Source organism: Bacillus rossius, chromosome 15 (genome assembly GCF_032445375.1).
Source record: "Bacillus rossius redtenbacheri isolate Brsri chromosome 15, Brsri_v3, whole genome shotgun sequence".
In the NCBI taxonomy this organism is placed as follows: domain Eukaryota; kingdom Metazoa; phylum Arthropoda; class Insecta; order Phasmatodea; family Bacillidae; genus Bacillus; species Bacillus rossius.
The window spans coordinates 39,123,929-39,143,425 of record NC_086342.1 but is presented as its reverse complement, the minus strand read 5'-3'; the positions used below and the strand labels follow the sequence as shown (position 1 = coordinate 39,143,425).

General features: G+C 36.5%; 1 protein-coding gene across 1 annotated transcript in view; it reads left to right on the top strand.

Moving 5' to 3' along the window:
* The window catches only part of LOC134539379 (ras-related GTP-binding protein C), a 44,922-nt gene that overhangs the window by 14,286 nt on the left and 11,139 nt on the right, over window positions 1-19,497 (top strand). Inside the window, exons 4-7 of the mRNA XM_063381366.1 lie at window positions 5,335-5,512; window positions 6,570-6,706; window positions 9,731-9,873; window positions 17,018-17,166. Coding sequence (XP_063237436.1) covers window positions 5,335-5,512; window positions 6,570-6,706; window positions 9,731-9,873; window positions 17,018-17,166 — 607 coding nt within the window. The remainder of the gene's footprint in view (window positions 1-5,334; window positions 5,513-6,569; window positions 6,707-9,730; window positions 9,874-17,017; window positions 17,167-19,497) is intronic.

Genomic DNA, 19,497 nt, shown 5'->3' with positions numbered 1-19,497 from the left:
CTCGGAGGGAAAGTCTTAAACGACCTCTGGAAAAACAAATTATAACAGTGGCTGAACTGTTTGACTTCTGCAAGACCAGAATTGAAAATATCAGTTTCCATTGTATTACTAAAGAAGCAGTTAAAATGACTCGTCTTGCTATGGAAAGTCGCTTCAAAGATGTTCAAACTCTTCCAGGGACAAGATCATTTCACAACTTTCAGCCACAAAATGATTCACAAACAATTGAGGCTCGGAGAATTAGCAAGGATGAAAAAGCAGCTATTATTTTTAATTTATTTAAAATTCAGCAAAACTATCTCGTGAAATTAGAAGATTTGTACCCTGGATGTTTTATTGCTTGTGTTTATGACAGCTTCTGGTACTTTGGCATGGTGAATGAAATAAATGCTGAACAAAAAGATGTCATGGTACAGTTTCTTCATCCCCGCGGACCATCACCATCCTTTTTTTGGCCCAAGAAAGAAGATACATGTGCTGTGCCCATTCCTCATATTATTGCTATGGTGGAACCACCAAAAACAATGACTGGAAGAACCTATCAGTTTTCACAAGAATGTATGACAAATATCCAATCAAAATTTGACAATCTAGAAGAATTTTGAAGTACAATGACCTAACAGTGTTACAACTGCAAGAACTGTAAGCCTCAATAACATAGGAGTATTGCATGTGTAAGTAAACACAGTAATGTTTTATGTAGTGTAAATTAATAATTATATTTAAATTGAACTGCAATCTCATTACTGAGGTCAGTTCTATTCGTATTTGTGAGTGTAAAGGGAACAGGTTGATGTCATGGCAGGAATGTAGGATTTGACAGCATGGGAAACAGGAAGCAGCAAGTAAGGTAATTAATTTTATAAAAAGGTGTGTGTGATACCAAAAGGAAAATATGGTATTTTAATCATCTGTATATAATTCAGAAACACAGGCAGGCAGGCAAATAGTGGCCAAAGCAGCTTTTTAACCAAAATTAAATAATTAACTCATTTTTGTGTTTTGAAGTGGAAAAAATTATCAAAGGAGTAAAAAAACCATGAATCTTACTGTTTAATGTGGTAGAACATATCTTTTAGAACAAAAACAAAACAGAGATTTCATGATTATCCTTTTCCCTTTATGAGATTTACCATTTTCCGTAAAACTCTACATTTTGTTTCGATAATCATAAAAATTACACTTTGAGATTTTTTTATGGTTCCAAATAAACACATAGTAGTTTTGTTCATTTTTTATATTATTCCTGCTACATTGATCCAAACATAATTTTTTCAGACAAAATGGTTAGTAAATAAATAAAATATGAATTTTTTTCCATCGGACAACACATCTAGTTAACGGCGGCCAGATGATTAAAATGCCAATAATCAATAAACTTTAAGGGGCTGTAAAATCTAAACCATTCGAGATAGAGCAAAACAAATTGGTATGGTTACATACATCAATAAATAGAACAACCATGCCAAGTTTCGTCAAAATCTGAGACAGTGGGTGTCATGGTGTGGTTGAACTGACATGGAATGACCCTCCCCTCAATATAGCATAACATGGTCGTGTCTTAGTATCATACTGTAGAATGCAAATGCTCGAATGGCTCCTTACCGTAGGTTATGCCTGTTCCTTGCCAGGTTTTCTACCATTTTGTGTTATCCGTTACCGCCGGGCAGCCTGTCAAACATCTGTGTATTTATCCAGCCTATGTGGTTGAACCAATTTACACCCATCGATTATTTGAAGTGGTTGACAAAGAGTTTTCAAGTGTCATGAGCAACAGCCAGTAGACAGTCCGACATTCTAAGGGTAATTGGGAAATGGTAGAGCCCAGCAAAGTACTGCATATGTATATGGCCGTGCCTGATCAGCAGAACCATATTATTTATTTGATTTATTTTTGTTTATTTAAATCGTTACATGTCTACCAACGGTAGGAGGCCAAGGTGGTAGACACCATACATTGATAACAAACAGCTACATTAACAAATACTAATATAGGGTACTAAACAACTACACAGTATATGAGGGGGTGCGGGAACACAAAAAGACATACAGTATGAAGTAATACCCAATGGAAATATTTGAAAGAGAATGTAAATTAATTAATAACAATAATATACCTACATAATGCACTACAATATAATGCAATAAGTTACAACAACTGTTATACAAGTATAAAAACTAAGATTATTAATTAGCTTTTGGACAGATTGTTACTATTATGAAAAAATAAATATATATTAATAGCTAGGGTAGATTTAAATAAACTTGTAAGGAATGGAAATTATTATATTTTTACTATTGAAAAAATACTATTTAGGTAGTTTGTTAAAATTACTTACTTATCTGTATAAAATGTCTTATCAAGTTTGAAAGGAATTTCCAAAAGAGTTAGGTAATAAAGTGTGCAATGATATTCAAAACAAGTTTTAATAATTTGCTCGATGGTGGTACATTGTATGTACACAGTTATAATATTGTGCGAATGTGACATGTAGCACATTAGAAATCAGGAATTCACTGAAAAAATCTGAACGTGAGCGACTTGATCAGTGCTGAAATACACAATGTTCCAAAGCGAAGAAGCTGATTAAATATTTCAGGCTGTAGTAGAATGTACTGCAAAAATAATAGAGCAGTATGAGTAGGGACAAGATAAAACTAAAAAAAAAACCCGAAAAGAATGCCAAAACACCGTATAACACCGAAATACAAGTTAATAACCATATAGCACTGAAATGCAATACTGTATTAGCATTTAACCAAAACTTAATTCAAACCATAAATAAGTAATCTTTTGATATTTGAAATTAAAGGAATGTTGTTATTGCCGGACAAAAAATTTGTACCAAAGTGAACAGACAAGAAAAATATTTTAATAGGTTTTATTGTGTATCTCTTATTGAATTACTTTTAAACCACAAATGCTTGCTAATTTTTTTAAAATTTGTTTTGACTCTTATTTTAGACCAATTTATTAAAAATTAGTTTATCGTAAAAATGTACCATATAAATTTTACCATTATTTTGGTGGAGTAAGTATTCCAAAAACTTTTATAAAAATCAAACCAATAACACCAAAATCTACTGTTTTAAAAATGAAATTGGACAAAAAAAAACCATAAATCTTGTCTCTGGTTATGAGTTATTCCATCTCTCATAGATGTTGCACAGCACCCTAGGACCAAAGTCCTAAGAGACTACAAATTTAAAGAAATAAATAAAGAGGGTTAACTTCCGTGTGAACACGGGAACACAGAAAGCAGTTGCCTTCTGATTCTTGTTGCTTATTAACAACCATTGCACTTAAAAGAGGGAATGAATTATTAGCCTGTAGTAATAATTAACGAGACAGTACACCCTTAATTCCATTATAGAAATGAAAACTTTTACTAAACAATAATATGTAATCACACTAGCATCAACTTCACAGGATTTATAATAATGGTAACATATTAAAGAGATATGTCTCTCAGCCATAGTCACATAATCACTATTATGTTCAGAAGAGACAAAAGAGAATGTGTTACTCAATACAACAGCAAAATTACTCAAGGTTGCATATCAGTAAATATTCAGCTATTAACAACATATAAGCCATGTTATAGAAATAAGCGACAGCATTAAGGTCACTGGGAGGAACGGTTACCCTGCACGCGAGCGTAACGTGCTTTGATACACTGTCAGTGACATGCTTACGCAATCATGAAACACAAGTCAAATATGGACTCACGCACGTACAGACCATAAAATCAAAATACCATGAACATCAAAATATTTGAAAAATAAACCCCCTAACAATAATATTGATGATTATAGGTGTATTATATGCATTCAAGAATAGCTATTAAACATTAACTACGTGAACCAAGTGTAAGCGATTCATGATCTGGCGTGAATGTAACACTACCGAGTTACAGTTAGCGAGACTAACAGGTTGAAAGTGGGCATGTAGGAAATAGTAATTTTAATCCCAGACATACAACCCACGACTTTACTAGCAACTCTGGGCGCGAACCAATCTCAAGCAACATCACTAATATCGAGCATACGGGAACAGCAAACAGGTAAAAAATGTAGACTTCAGAGACAGCAGAGAAAGTGGTTACAAAGCGCCTAACATTAAGTTGACTCATGTGAAAACAAGTTAAACTACCTTCTACAAACACAACACTTATATCGAGCGAACTATCGTTCACGACAAGGTTTCTAGTCACGGTCAAGTTACAAAGATGCACATCAAGACACAGAGCTAACGCCACGCAACCAAGCCAACATCCGACACGAAGACAACCCAGGAAACATTAAAAAATTACGATCACTAGTCAGGAAAAGCACCATACCGAATATAAGCATAATTAGTGGAACCATGTAAACGTAAATGTAATACATTACATTAGCTCTAAAAGCGGGGTTAGAGACCTGCATGACGCAAACGTGAAACCCTTGCACATATTAAAGCATTTATGACCGATGTGCAAAGGTAAGCTAATCTGATTATTTTAACAACCATTGAAGCAACATGTAGTGAATAACTTGTAACAGCCATGACACGTACAAAATTACATGACAAAAGTGAAATGCTAGCAAAACCTAAAAATTGAATTGAAAAAGGTCGAGTGACAAGAAACGGAAGCTAATATAGGATAGCCTCAGCTCAGTGCGTATGCACGGAGGAGAAATCTAGGGTAGGGAAAGTGCACTGCATCTCTAAGGGAGAGTGGAAAGGGGAGGGGAAGTTTGTAAGGATGGCGCGTGCGTTCTCGAATTGGTGATTTGTTCCCTTCAGTTGAAGAGACCTTAAGGGGCTCCGCCTTCCCGGGCACACACACGGTGCGCAAAACTTCAGGAAAAACAACGCGATTTCTAAACTACTCAAGATATCCGAGCGGGGCCTGCTTACGAAAAGCATTTAAGAGTTCGCTGAGGACCTAAAAGTACTTTTGATTTCGGTTTAAGTTTTTAAACTATAGTTTCAGAAGAGTTAAAATGGCTAAAACATGTGTTTTCAGGATAATTTTTAGGCGTAAAACAACCGGTACAGATTGTTGAAAGCACTTGAAGGGACTTGCATTACACCTTTATCTTCATTTCTCGGCCATATAATGTTACGGTCACCGCTCATATGCACGACGAGAAGACTGCGCGCCAGTCCAGAGGCGATACCGCGCTAGAAGCACCGGCGAGCGTTGCGCTTATCATCCCGCCTCACTGACACAGATACACCTGTCCCCTGACGAGGCGGGCCCCTCAAACTATAATTTGCTAGTTTGTTTGTTAGCAACGGAACTTCAGCCGAGGAGACCTGGCTGCACGTGTGTGTGCGTGCGTGTGCAGGACGACTACATGGAGGCGCTCAGCAAGCTGCACCTGACGGTCACCAAGGCCTTCAAGGTCAACCAGAACATCAAGTTCGAGGTGTTCATCCACAAGGCGGACGGCCTGTCGGACGACCACAAGATGGAGACGCAGCGGGACATCCACCAGCGGGCCAACGAGAACCTGGGCGACTCAGGTCGGCTGGTCCGGGAGGGAAGGAATACCTGAGCACATCACATCAACAATATGCTCTTATAAAATAACCTGTGTTTTAGAAATTGGTGTCTGCTATAATACGTCACTTTTTGAAATTATCCTTCTTAGACATATTATGAGAAAATGATGAGAATGACTTTTTACGATGTGTGTGCACCATGAAAAAAAGGCTCACACACAAAAAAAAATTCTACATAAAAATTAAAACTACATGTGTGTTTTTAAATCTTATTCTTCAATGATTGATATTGAGTACTGGTCCATATCATTAAAAAAAAATTTTTATTGCGAATATTAGAGATAAAAACTGTGTGTTTAAACTTTTTCAAGTGTATTTATATAAGTTTCTGTTTCTGTATGTATAATATATTTTCATTATAAAGTATGAATTATCAAATTATTATTAATTATAATTTATCTTGATTATTTTACTAAACTAAATAATAAATTTTAATTTTATACATGTGATAACATTAATATTGATATTGATTTATGAGTATTTATTTAAATGTTTTAATTTCAATGAATATATACTTCGCAAAACGCAATCATGATATCACTCCGGTCCTTTTATTATTTTACTTTTATTAATTTTTGCATGCACAATTAAAGTTAGTTTTTTTTTTGTCATGCCAAGTAAGTATAACTTCAAATGCGTCTATATAAGTACATGAACCCATTATTATTATTATTATTATTTTAGGATAGTAATATTTAGCATGATCACTGCATGTGATTACAGCATGACAACATTTACCCCTGGGTCGACAACTGCTTACAGGTCTCTATGCTTGGGACAATGCTATCTATGCTCGGGAAATGCTATCTATGCATGTGGCAGAAGGAAAATGGAAGTTCGTTGCAAGCAGCACTTCCAAAAATGTTCCTTAAAGCATGACTCATGGTGACAGCAATCACTGAGCGCGGTGCGTGCATGATTGCAGTAACATTTTGTTCGCACTGTCTCCTGAAACGATTTGTGTGTTTTCTGTTTGTTGGTGTAGGGCTGTGATGGAACTTTGCTTTGATTGGTGCAGGTTACGATCAAATCCACCTCAGCTTCCACCTGACGTCGATTTACGACCACAGCATCTTCGAAGCGTTTAGCAAAGTGGTGCAGAAGCTGATACCACAACTTCCCACCCTCGAGAACTTGCTGAACATTCTCATCTCGGTAACAAGTTGGTGCTTATTAAATGCAAACCATACCAACCAACTTATTTTATCCATCTTAAAAGTGGGTCTCTGTAAAAGTTTAAAAAAAGGGGGGGTTGTCTGTAAAGTCGGTTTACGGACAATAATTTTACGTGATAACGTCATAAGAAAACGTTGATGAAAAATTGTGTACTTTTTAATTTTCAAATATTAATTACAGTTTTTGCAAATTTTAATTAAATAATTTGTTTAAATATAATCACGAACAATTAGTTAAAAAGCCCGCCTTATCCTGTTTGATATTATAGAAGATTTTCTCGCACGGTGGTTGGCCGGTTTTTGCATGCTCGGCTCAGGCGGAACGTGACAATTTTTCGTGCGTGCAGCCGGTGTTCATCAATTTATAAGACATTATCACATCAAAAATTTTATATCAATCCATAAAAACATCATTTGACTCTCTTAAGAATTTTTGTGCTAGTAAATCTAATACCCTTCTTAAACTAGTAAATAAATTTGTTAAGTTAGTAGATTTAAGTTCCGTCTTAAACTCCTCAACACAGTAGTCTTCTGTAAATTATAAATGTGCACACCAAAGTGTAATTTCAATAACTATATAAAGCAATTAAGTAATTTATCTTAACTTACTAGTAATTTAAATAATGAAAGTTGTTCTTTTAGTTATTAACACTCCTAAATATATTTTGGATGGACCAGGTGGGTCAGAAAATATGTTCTTTGAAAGTAATTGGTAGTGGTGGTTCGTAATTCAGACCATTGTACAAAATCATTTAAATAATAATGTGTATATAGACTATGACCATGTATGCAATACAATTTTAGATTAGGTATTTTCAATACAATTTTTGCATTAGCCTTTCTTTGATCATCCATAGGGACAAAAAATTAGATAGTAAATTGTGGTCAAACTGAAAGAAACCTGAAATTGTGTCAGAACAACATACAACACCAAAATTCACATTAAAACTCCTTTTAAGACCAGAACGGCAGTATTCCAGATAATCTTAATTATGAATAAATAAGAAGAAAATGTGAAATTTGTCAAGTGATAAGTCTCATTTTTTTTGTATAGATTATGAATTTATTATTATCATCATCATCATCATCATTAGTCATCTACCACAAAATTGCTTTCTTAAATATTTCCTTCAGCTTATGTAAACTCAAGCATTGCACCTGGATGAAAGCACTCATTTTACGTAATATTCCTCGCCGTTACACATTGCAGCCCCCAATTTTTGTTGTCTTACTGTGTGAATTCTGAGTGATGGTCCAGTTGGTTTTCAGCCCATTTGAATCTTGGGAGGTTCTGTCAGCTCAAGTTCTCTTCCTCTTGTCAAGAAGGTCCAAGTTCGACTACCGGCGGAGTGGGAAATGTGTTGGATGCTGCTGTGAGCTAGTTATTGGGTTTGCTTCAGGGTACTCCTCGCAGATACATTCATTCCGTGCTGCATCTCGCAGTTGAAACTCCTCATAGTGACCTTGGTGTTGACCACGATTGGAAACAAAAAATTAATTTTTTTTTTTTAAAAACTAAAGAACCTGTTTTTTTTATTACATTAGTTATGTGGTTTCTCAGCTTGTTCAAATGAAAGCCAAAAAAACATCTTGCTTTCTGCCACTCATGTTGAACCAGAAAAGTTATAACATCAAGAACTCAAGTCCAGCGAATCTGCTCATCTGACTGGAACTTAACCACAGAAAGGGTATTTTCCCACAGGAAGAGGATTCTTCATAGAATGGGTGTTCCCCACAGAAAGGTATTGACAGTACAGTCGGTGATTTCCCACAAAGTAGGAATTATTTTTTAAAATAATAAATTTATTTATTTCCTCTTTTTATTACACTTTTGACTACAATCTACTAACTTAATTTTAAAGGAGTATTTATTGAGTTAAAAAAAAATTATTCAGATAATTGCAATTTTAATATCTTAATAAGTACTATAATTATTTGCTCGTGTAAATCACAAGAAACATTAATAATAACCTGATAGGCTTAACCACTAAATTAAAACAGAGCGGTTGACAAAAAAAAGACATATAATTTCCAAGCCTTTATCTACCATGTACATTTACTGTTACAAATACTTTGACATTTTCACGTGGAATTAAATTACATTAAAATAGAATGCCTCTAGCCTCTGAATCCTTAGTTTTCTGGGTGGCTTCCACCTTAGACTCGATGTGTTGCGGGCGCCCGTTACGATGGTTCCGTCTCGGCCGATACTGCAGTCGATGACGTCACTCGTCTTCGGTCCCTCATTGGACTCTCCTAGGCACGGCGGTGTCGCGGCGGTCCCGGGCGTCGCCCTCTCTCGGCGATACGCAACAACCAAGGAGTGTTTGCAGACACTCAGTCCACCCGTTAAGGATACGGACCTGACGGCTGAACCAGCATCGCTGGAGGCTTCCCTGCCGGTGCGAGCCTGCTCTCGGCAGTCCCCAAGACCCACACCAGTCCGCCTGATGTGTGCACCGGTCCACCGTGGCCCGCCGTACTCCGGTCTCCCCCTCTGCAACTACCGTGCCTGCCTGTGGTCACACAGCAAGACCTAGTCCCCGCACACTCATACAGTCACCCCTCGGGCGCCACTTTCAAACAGCGGAGTCCGTTTTAATAAGCAAACTATTGTTATTAGTGTGGAATCATACCTTTCATTAAAATTTATTATGATACTCTATATAAAAATTAAAAAATATTTTTTATATAACTACTTGGTTTAAACCATAATTTAAACCGTGGCTTAAACTTTAAGCCATTGTGGTTTAAATCGGCTAACCCTGGTGTCGTCTAAACATAAAACCTTAATTTATTAATCCACATTGTGCAAAGCTGTGCAATTTGATAAGTAAAAACCAACCAGTAACTTTTCTTTTTCTACAGACATTTTCACACATCAAATTCCCTTAATCCATTTTTTGTTTTTTTTTGTTTATTAATTCCGTGGTTTTGCACCTACAGTACTAATAAAGTTTTAATTTTGCGCTGCTGCTTCTTTCCGTTGTTCCACTGTGCGCAGAACTCCGCCATAGAGAAGGCGTTCCTGTTTGACGTGGTGTCGAAGATCTACATTGCCACGGACTCCTCGCCCGTCGACATGCAGAGTTACGAGCTCTGCTGCGACATGATTGACGTCGTCATTGACATGTCCTGCATCTACGGGTGAGTGCGCCCCGCTTCGTCTGGGTTTGTCAGCGGTGTCCGATGCGATGAATTGGACAAACCTGATAACGAGTTCTCGTGATCAATAAAAAAACGTATTCATTCAACAAGAATAATCAACTCAATTTTTTTTTTTTTTCATTATTTTATCATATATTACTACACCTTATTCTGTGGGAATGCTATAAAATCTCGTTTTACAATGATAATCATACACAGTAATGCCCTGTTTTGTTGGATGATTATTAAGGTGCAGTAAAACCTTTTTGTTGCGACCCCATTTATTGCGACCACCTCTCTATTACAACCCGATTTCGAGGAACCGTGAAAACATTGCCGAAAATCGGACAGAAAATAAGTTTCTTGTGGTGAGTAGGGTGTTACTGCATTTCTCTTGCCGAGTGCTTCCTGTCGACCGCTGTCAGCGCTTAACAACCCCCATTCCACGTCCCTTTGCCGGCAGGGTGCAGATAAAGGTTTTTGTGGCAACGTGTTTACGTTTAGCTTTTTGCGAGTGTCTAGTGTGGTACGCAGTTAAGGCAAAGCTACCTGCTGGATATCTCTTGATTTTGATTACTATTGGTTGACAATACACAGCGACCGACTGGATGCACGCCCGCCTCGACTTGTTTTAACTGCCGCAGCGATGTTTATTTTGACAGCTCAAGCAATTATCTTTTCCCGTGGGTTGATTGAAAAAGGTCGCTTCACCCAGCATAAAAAAAAAGGCTACGCCACTTATTCCCCGCGCAGGAAACACACTGGCTGCTGTCTGTCTACCCCGCATTTATCTTTCTTCTAACATTCCACGTCTCGCCTCTCATGCGAGCAATAACTAGGGCCACGATTATATGGTGAATCGCGAAATCGCGAAATTTTCCGCGAATTTATATGGAAAATTCGAAAAAAGCGATTTTTAAGAAAAACCGCTAAATAACACCGAAATTACACAATACAATTCTCTTATATTTTAATGTGAAAAGCTTGATAGTCAAGACTTGCCCAGGTCCTGGTTGATAAGCTGGAAAAATTTCCTGCATTGCATTTCTACATGCTTCCTCTAATCAGCTTTAGGGCGCCGTCTGGTCAGCGTGTGTTAGTGAAGCGGGATGATAAGAGCGACGCTCAATGGTAGTTCTAGCGTGGTAAAACCTCTAAGTGCAAGGCTCTGGACTGGCGCGCAGTCATCTCGTTCCCGTCAGATAACTGTGAAATTTGAGCGGTGACCGTAACATTATATGGCGGAAAAATAAAGATAAAGGTGTAATGCATTTCCCTGTGATACTTTCAAGAAATTTGTAACAGGTTTTTTACACCTAAAACTTTGAAAACATGCCTTTTAGCCATTTTATCTCAATAGAACCAGTTGGGCATTAACAAATTCTTAAATGCTTTTCGTAAACAGACTCCAGTCGGATATATAGTATAGTTTGGAAATCGCGTAGGTTTTTCGTGGCTGTGCGCGGCACACAACTGTAGTTGCCATGCGTCACGCGCCGAGAATGTTGTCCGGCAGGAAGGGCGAGTATAGTTCATTTGCGGCAAAAATGAATACTTTTACGGCCCTGCTAAATTTTTCCATTTAAGAAATTTTTAAGTTTCAGTGATTTTCCAGCAGAAATAATGTTGTGTAACTAACAAACGAATTGTATCAAAACAATTAACGGTAAATGGCTGTCGCGGGGGCCCTTAAAAATTTTTCATTTTACCAGAAATGGACTATACAAACCTTGCTTTCGTTGCACGCAGTTTGGGGAAGGGGAGGAAGGATGTTGACAGTTTCACATGCCAAAGGACGATGAGGGAGGAGGGGGAGAGAGACACGATGGTTTGTATGCCTGGGAGGGATGAACCTTGAAGTCTGGACAAGGGAAGTAGAGGTAAGCCGTATGATGTCATGCATCCGCCGCCTGTGCTGCCGCCAGCCTGTCTAGACGATATTCCTGCGCTCCCACTTACGTTGCACAAGCTACTGCTGCCGTATTTTTAAAGGAAATGTCCCATTATTTTTTTATTCTTACATGAAAGTTATTGGAAGTATTAAAGCCGACACAAAAATACACTGTGTGTTAAAATTAACAGATTTTAATGATCTTTCATTTTTTTATTTTTATTTTTTTTCTTCTGATTTTCACATTTTGGTCAAAAAGTCCAATTTTTTGACGGTTCCAGAGAATGTATTCGTAAAATCACTGCTTCGTTAAATCCGGTGTTCGTGACATCGGGGTTCTAGTGTATTTAACTACGGCAAGCAGAAAACGTACATGTAAACTAACCAGTAAAAATAAATTGTCTATTGACATATTTTCTTTAGAGGTGGCCTTTAGGGCGACGGACTTGTCATGAAGGTTGAAGTTGGTTTATAGCAAAGCCGTCTAGCATTGTGAGTGACAGCATCCTGCCATTGTACGGCTGGTTTCGTAGCGAGTAGCGGTTTGGGAAGGGGGGGGGGGGGGGGGGGGGGTTTGAAATCAACTGAAAATTTCAGAAAACATCTATTACGACCCTATTCCTGGGAACCATTAGGGGTCGTTTCAGAGAGGTTTGACTGTATGTAGAACTTTAGAATTATTAATAAGGAAAACGTTTTAAGAGTCAAGTGATAAATATTTTAAACCTGGTATACAGGAAATTTTCTAAGTAGGGATTTTCTTAAGATTTTTTTTTTCTAATAATTAGAGACAAGTGTGTGTGGATTTAATTTTTTTTAGCCCAATTTCATTTTTAAAGCAGAGGATTTCTGTGTTATTGTTTTTAATTTTATAAAAGCTGTTTTGTAATTCTTCACCAAATAGGGGTAAAATTTACATGCTGCATTTTTACAATAAAATAATTTGTAATAAATAGGTCTTAAACTTAAACATATACAATAAAACAATAAAAATAACTTAATGAGCATTTGTGGTTTAAAAGTGATTCAATAAGAGATACACAATAAAACTAATTAAATTAATTTTTCCAATCCATGCACTTCGGCACAATTTTTGTCTAGAAATAACTACAGTCCATTAATTTCAAACTTTAAAAGATTACTTTTTTATTATCAGAATTAAGTTTTTGTTAATGCTACTTTATTCCGTTGACATAACTTTCATTTGGGTGCTATATGGTGTATTAACTTGCATTTCGGTGTTGTTTCGGTTTTATCACAGTTCACCATGTAATCTTGTCCTTAGAAATAATATTGACTGTATTATTTTGCAATGTAATTTTTATTAAGTAAAATATGGCTGTGAAGTTTTGTTAGTTGTGTTTTCGGTGAGTATTTGGGGTTTACTCAGGGTGGTATTTTTTCCCCCCCACCAATGCATTAGGTAGATGCTCCATGATGTCGTTTTACCCTTAATCCTTTTCTTATGATTTTCATGTTTATAAAAGGTTAATGCCAATGGTGTCATCATGCCACTGACTGGTCAGCTTGCCTGCTCGTCTCGGCCCGCGATCGGAGTGAGCTGGACTGCTTTTGGCGGCGTAGTTACATTCCACAGTTGGCCCGGCTCGACACAACCCGCAATTATAACAAATACAATTGAAAACACTTTGAAAGTTTCATTTATATTTTTAAAAAATAATAATTGCTTGTTACGAGTTACATTTTTTTTACAAACTGCCGCCGGTGCGTCCGCATCTTGGGCCGACCAGACGACAATGACCACTACTGACCGACTGTCGGTAGACTACTACTGAACACGCACCACGCAGTTACCGTCCCTTTACAAGACAAAACAAAGAGTCAACCCCGTGGGCCAACTGACCAATCACAATATTTCCTGAAAAATACTGGCATGGGGAGACACATCACGCGACCTCAAGGATCGCCCTGATTGGCTGGCGAGACTGCGCCCAGCGAAAGTTCCAGTTTCTTTGTGCGCAGTTACACATCCACGTGCTGGGATTTTCTGACGCACTATCTTTGGCCTGACAAATATGTTGTAGGTGACAGTTGTTGCACTTGTATTCCTTTCTTTTCAATCCTTTTAGAATGTTCTCGAAAATTACTGGCACACTATCCATACTATGTTTTAAAATATATAAAAAACGTAAATAGGTAATACACAAAAAACGGAAATAATACACATATTAATTTTTTATTATAAAGGAAACAAATTATAAAACACTACTAAACATAACCAAAATTAATAATAATCATTAAAAATACTTAATATGATACAAAATAAAAATAATTCTAAAAATATTCACAAAAACATTAAACATAAAATAGTCTTATTCAAATGAGAAAAATAGTAGGCGGCGGGAATTCTGCAATGTTACAGCATTGCGTATCATTTGCATGCTAGAATTATAAAAACTTCTTTATTTTTAAATATTTAAAACTTAGATCCTTAAATAAGACAATCAAACTAAGTACCTATTTGAAAATATTCTGGGTAGACTGTATTTTGGGCTACAGCCACTAGGAGTTTTGTTTATGAATTTCCATCGCACTGAACGGGAATGTTGTGTATGAACTAAATAAAATAATTGAACAAAATTGATGTTGCTTTATTTTTTGACGTAAATTTGATGTGAATGTCTTACCTAATAGTCGGGCAGCCACGTCAGAAAGATTGTGGCACCAAATAATGACCAACTTGGTCCTTCGTTCACAACCACTGGCTCAGAATAATCAAAGAGTATATCCACATCCATTACCAAATAATTATCTGCATTCCCCGTCGCTTCTCGCGAGGTAGACAGCTGAGGCTCGTTCGAGCGTAAATTTTGCGCCTCATTCGGGGGCTCATTTTGCCCCATGGCTCATTTCTCTCGACTACTTTTTGCCTTGTGTGATAACTATGACACTTATCTGCATTTTTAATTGTTTCTGCTTCAGTGATTTGATTTCGCTTCTTTTCTTTCTTTTCTCCAACATAACCTGCTTTCGCTTAGGCATTTTGCAATTAATGGCTCCAAAACTAAATTTAGTAACTTTATAGTTATTCCACTCAACTAGTACCACTCGGATCTCACTCACAAGCGACTTAAAGTTTAAATCACGCAAGTCGGTCTATTACTGTCAGAGTTACAGCTTTCACTGTCTTCAATTTGACGCTCCCCACCAATGCTCATCACGTCATCGCTGGAAATGTTAACGGGGTGAGTCATACGTAATGACCACAAGCAAAGTCTTCTCTACTGAGGTATATTTTCTTCAACTCTGTAGCTTTCATAGTCTACAAGTTTTAAGTGGTGTGGAATCCTTCGCCAAAGTGACACCCAACCCGAGATTAAAGACATTCATATTCCTGTTTGAAATTCATGATTAAAACATGTCTAAAACATGTTGTGCACAGATATTTCTGATACCTGCGATACCTGTGACTATACTTCGTGACGTGGCCAATTGTTTAATATTAGCTTACTAGCTGCAGTACCCGGTCTTGCCTGGGTGAACAAGGGTCATATATTGTTCGCGAGTTAAAACAAAATGGATAGCGCTGTATGACAGTGTGGTGGACATAGAGAAATGAAACAAAATTGCTGTTTGTATGTTATGACCTATGAGTTTCTGTTTACCCACGGCAATCGGTTGAAAGGTTTAGAAGTTGATGCGCTGCAGCGTCATCTAGCTGCAAGTTACAAAAAAATGTATAGTATAAAAGAAAACATTGAAAAACACCTTGATTTACCAACTATCATGGCGATCAATCAAAGAGTGTTGGAGTTTATCAATTTCATACATAACATACCAACATTTTTTCAAAAAATGATATCCATCCTCTCCTTGGCAAAATATCAGCCGGTATTGTAATGCATCATGCGAACGATGGGTTTCTCAGATACGCTGAAAGTTATCACCATCACGCTGTCGAATCAGGTCGCAAGACAACCAAATTCTCGCCAACTACCACGATGGCAACTTCATTTAACGTCGGTGCATTGAAACGTCTTTCGTGTTCGCCTCCTGGTCTTCTACTTGCTTTGATCACTATTTGTGATTTTCTTAAGGCATCACTTCTAGTGCAGTCTCGAATAATTTGACCATTTGATTGTGTTCATGCAAGAGTTGTTGCAGTTTCACAATAATGTTTGTATTTAGGACACAACTTATGGCACAACGCTGATTGATTTCATCGTCAGAATTTCCAAGCAAATATATCTGAATGAATTTATAATCACCATTCATTGACGGCAACAATGCTCCTGCATGATGGTGAATTTGTCCTTGAATCTGTAAAATAGAAAACAAACATTCTGCTCGGACAACATAATCCTGGTGGTTCATGTGGAAATGCATTGCAATGTTGACAAACAGTGCTCATTGTTCCGAAGTCGATCGATACATCTGCACCATAATTGACTGTTGTATCATATCTGAATGCCAAACGTTTATGTCATAATTTCACACTTGGCAGTCTGTTTTGTCGCAGTTCCAAATTATTTTGTATGTGGGCTCCAACTGAACGAGTTGAACTCGACTGTATCCGTTGTTCTGGAGTCATGATGAATAGCGCTTGAGAAATATTTGTACAATTTCTTCCAAACGGTGTCTGCGCTCTTGTCAGTCTCATTGACTTGACAATCATGTAGTTGGCTTGTGTTTGCACGTATGCTGACCAATATTTTGATGCCTCACTGGTGGCACTTATATCAATTAACTACAAATTGAAATCAATTGAATGTTCCAATTTGATAATTTTAATGATTATGCTATGCTATGAAAACATGTTACGGTTTTAAATGCACCAAAGACATGATAACCACTGATTAAACACTGAAATATTTAATGGGGAATTTTTTGTTATGAAAATTTGTGACAGCAGAACTCTCAAACTGAACAATTTTTTCAGAATTTTCTGGTGAATTTTTCAAAAATTTTCCTTTTATACAAACCTTGTCTTGACAAATACAAACACAAAAAAAAATATCAGTCAAACTTATTTCTTAAATAAATATTAATTCTTATACATAACAATAATTAATTAAAAACCTAAATTAAACATGAAGGGCAAAAAATTAGTGAAAACCTGCACTAGATGCAATTTTGTGTCTTAGATTTTAAATTACAGTAAACATTATTGTTGCCCTTTTCGTAAGTATTAGAGTGTTATGTGAACATGTCATTATTTAGTGTACTAAGTGTTAAGTGCAGTTAGTTGTTTGTGGCGGCGGCAGTTGGGCGGGACAGCTGCTCTTCTTGCAGACTTCTCGAGGACGCAGACGGGACGGCGTTCGACAACCAGAGCTCCAGCCTCATCAAGCTGAACAACGGGACGATCCTGTACCTGCGTGAGGTCAACAAGTTCCTGGCGCTCGTCTGTATCCTGCGGGAGGACAACTTCGAAAGGCAAGGTAGGTAGCTTCTCGTCTTGATGCGTCTTTTGTCGAACCAAAAATATTTTGCATTTTTAATCGTATAATCGTTGCACATTCTCATACGAAAATCAAGTTTGAAAAGAAGGGTGCGACGTTTATGCGAGAAAAATAAAATTTTTGTTATGTAAAGTTATTCTTAAAAACAAAACCCATTCATGGAAAGTACGTTTATTTAAAAAGTAAAGTATAAAAGAGCACGCCAAACATTTTAAATTAATAAGTCATGCTACAAAAGCCTTTTTTCAACTTTAAATAGAAAACCAAAATCTGTGATCCAAATGCGAGCCTGAACGAATGCTTAACTATCGTCGTAGCATACACTTACTATGAAAGTGCGGGCCATAAATGTAGTTAACTCGGCACTCAACAGAGAGCGCGCGTTGCATGCAGTCGGCGAGATATCGATATTCGTCTACGTGTGCGTTCTCTGTACGGGAAGCAACATAACCAAACATTAATGATGCCAACTAGCGCTGGCTACATTTTTGTAAGTGGTACACCGTGGTGACACAAACAAACAGATAAAGGTTATAACATTTAAAAACTCTTTAAAAGGAAATTTATACATAAGACAACTTCGAATTTTGGTTAATTAAATAAGTTAGTCGTAATGTCCGAATAAATATTAGATTTATACTTTCAAATACATACCTAGTTTTATACAGAAGAAGTACGCACACAAAGTTCTCCGAATCTAATAGCGGGACCAAAAACTTAATGCGACGATAATGCGAGAGGTTTTTTTATCCAAATTTTGATGCCCTAAAATATAGGTGCAACAATAATGCGATAAAACAGTATACTATACCAGTGTGACCAAGTATTACAAACTTTTCACAACTCTTACTCATTTAGACGTCAACTTATGGAATTTTAAGAGTGTTATTTATATATGATGGAAACAAAGAGACTTAATGACACATCATAAATACAGTAGAACCTCATTTTGACGTACCCAGCATTTACAAATTTCCATGATGAACATATTATTTAACTGTCATTTTTGCTGTAGTATTAATGCATTGCTTTCCCGCTTTATGTGAAGTGTTTCCTGCAGATTACTTCGCAACAGCGTTGCATTTAAACAGAAAACCATCGGAAAAGTTCAGATGAAACAATAAAGGTTAAAAATTGAATAGTTGAAGTTTAATTATTATACATTACTGCATGAGCATGTAGTCATTAGCTTCGTTGTCCATTGAAAAAACTACTTTTTTTTGTGGAATTTGCTACGGTAAACCATCGGCCATGAACCAAAACTTTGGTGATGTGAAATTGAAAATTAAGTTTGTTTTGATAGTTCTACCCTCAAAACTTTAAAGTATTGTGATGAAAATAAAGTTGTAAATGTGGGTTTTACAGAAATAAACAATGGATTGCTGTGCCATTATTAAAATAGGTAATATAGCCACATACATACCAAATTCCTGGAAATATGGCGTCCAGGTGCATGTTTAGCAATGTTCATTTTGTCACATTAGAAATATTTTAGAAAGGCCATTGGCACCACTGAATTTCCAAACATTGCAACGAAAGGTTTTTAACTTTTTCTGTTCCTAAATGTAAACAGGCGTTTTGAGAGTAGTTGTGTTTGTTAAGTATAATTATGTCTATAAGTGGACGGGAATGGTATTTTACTTCGGGATGGGAAAATGTATATTATGATTGGAATCGGGAGCAACATCTTGGTATACGGAAAAAATAAATTACCATTAATATGTCTCTGATAAACATGTCATCCATCCCAAAAAATCAGTAATAGTCCAAATGATTGCAAGTTAACAAAAAAAATATTGATACACAAGTACAAATAATAAGTAACACATAAAGGAAATAAAAAATTAAAAACATCTTTTTCCCTCCTCGTTTCCAATAATTTACTTTTAATCCATGCATGATAACTACAAAAACATAAAACCACTCCGATGTTCCTGAAAGAAATAGAAATTTATGGCTTAATATGTGGAACCAAGATGGCGTCTTTCAGTTTCTTTTTAAAAAACCGAATTTTGGGTCTTTTCAAATTTAACATATTTGGCAACATTGTTCATTACTGCTGTCGTGTATTTAATTTTCAAACATAACTTTATGACATGGTAAAGACTTTAACGTTCATCAAAAGTAAAAAAATGTTTGATCACATTTGAGTACTTTATTTAGTTGAGTTTTTATTTTTAACTGCTTTTATGAACAAGATGTTGAGTTTAGTTTCACACATATGTGTGTTTTTGTGATATCTTTTTACTTTGTCATCAATACAGTGCAAAGTTGTGGTTTGTTATGTGATGTAGATTGTAACAAAAACGT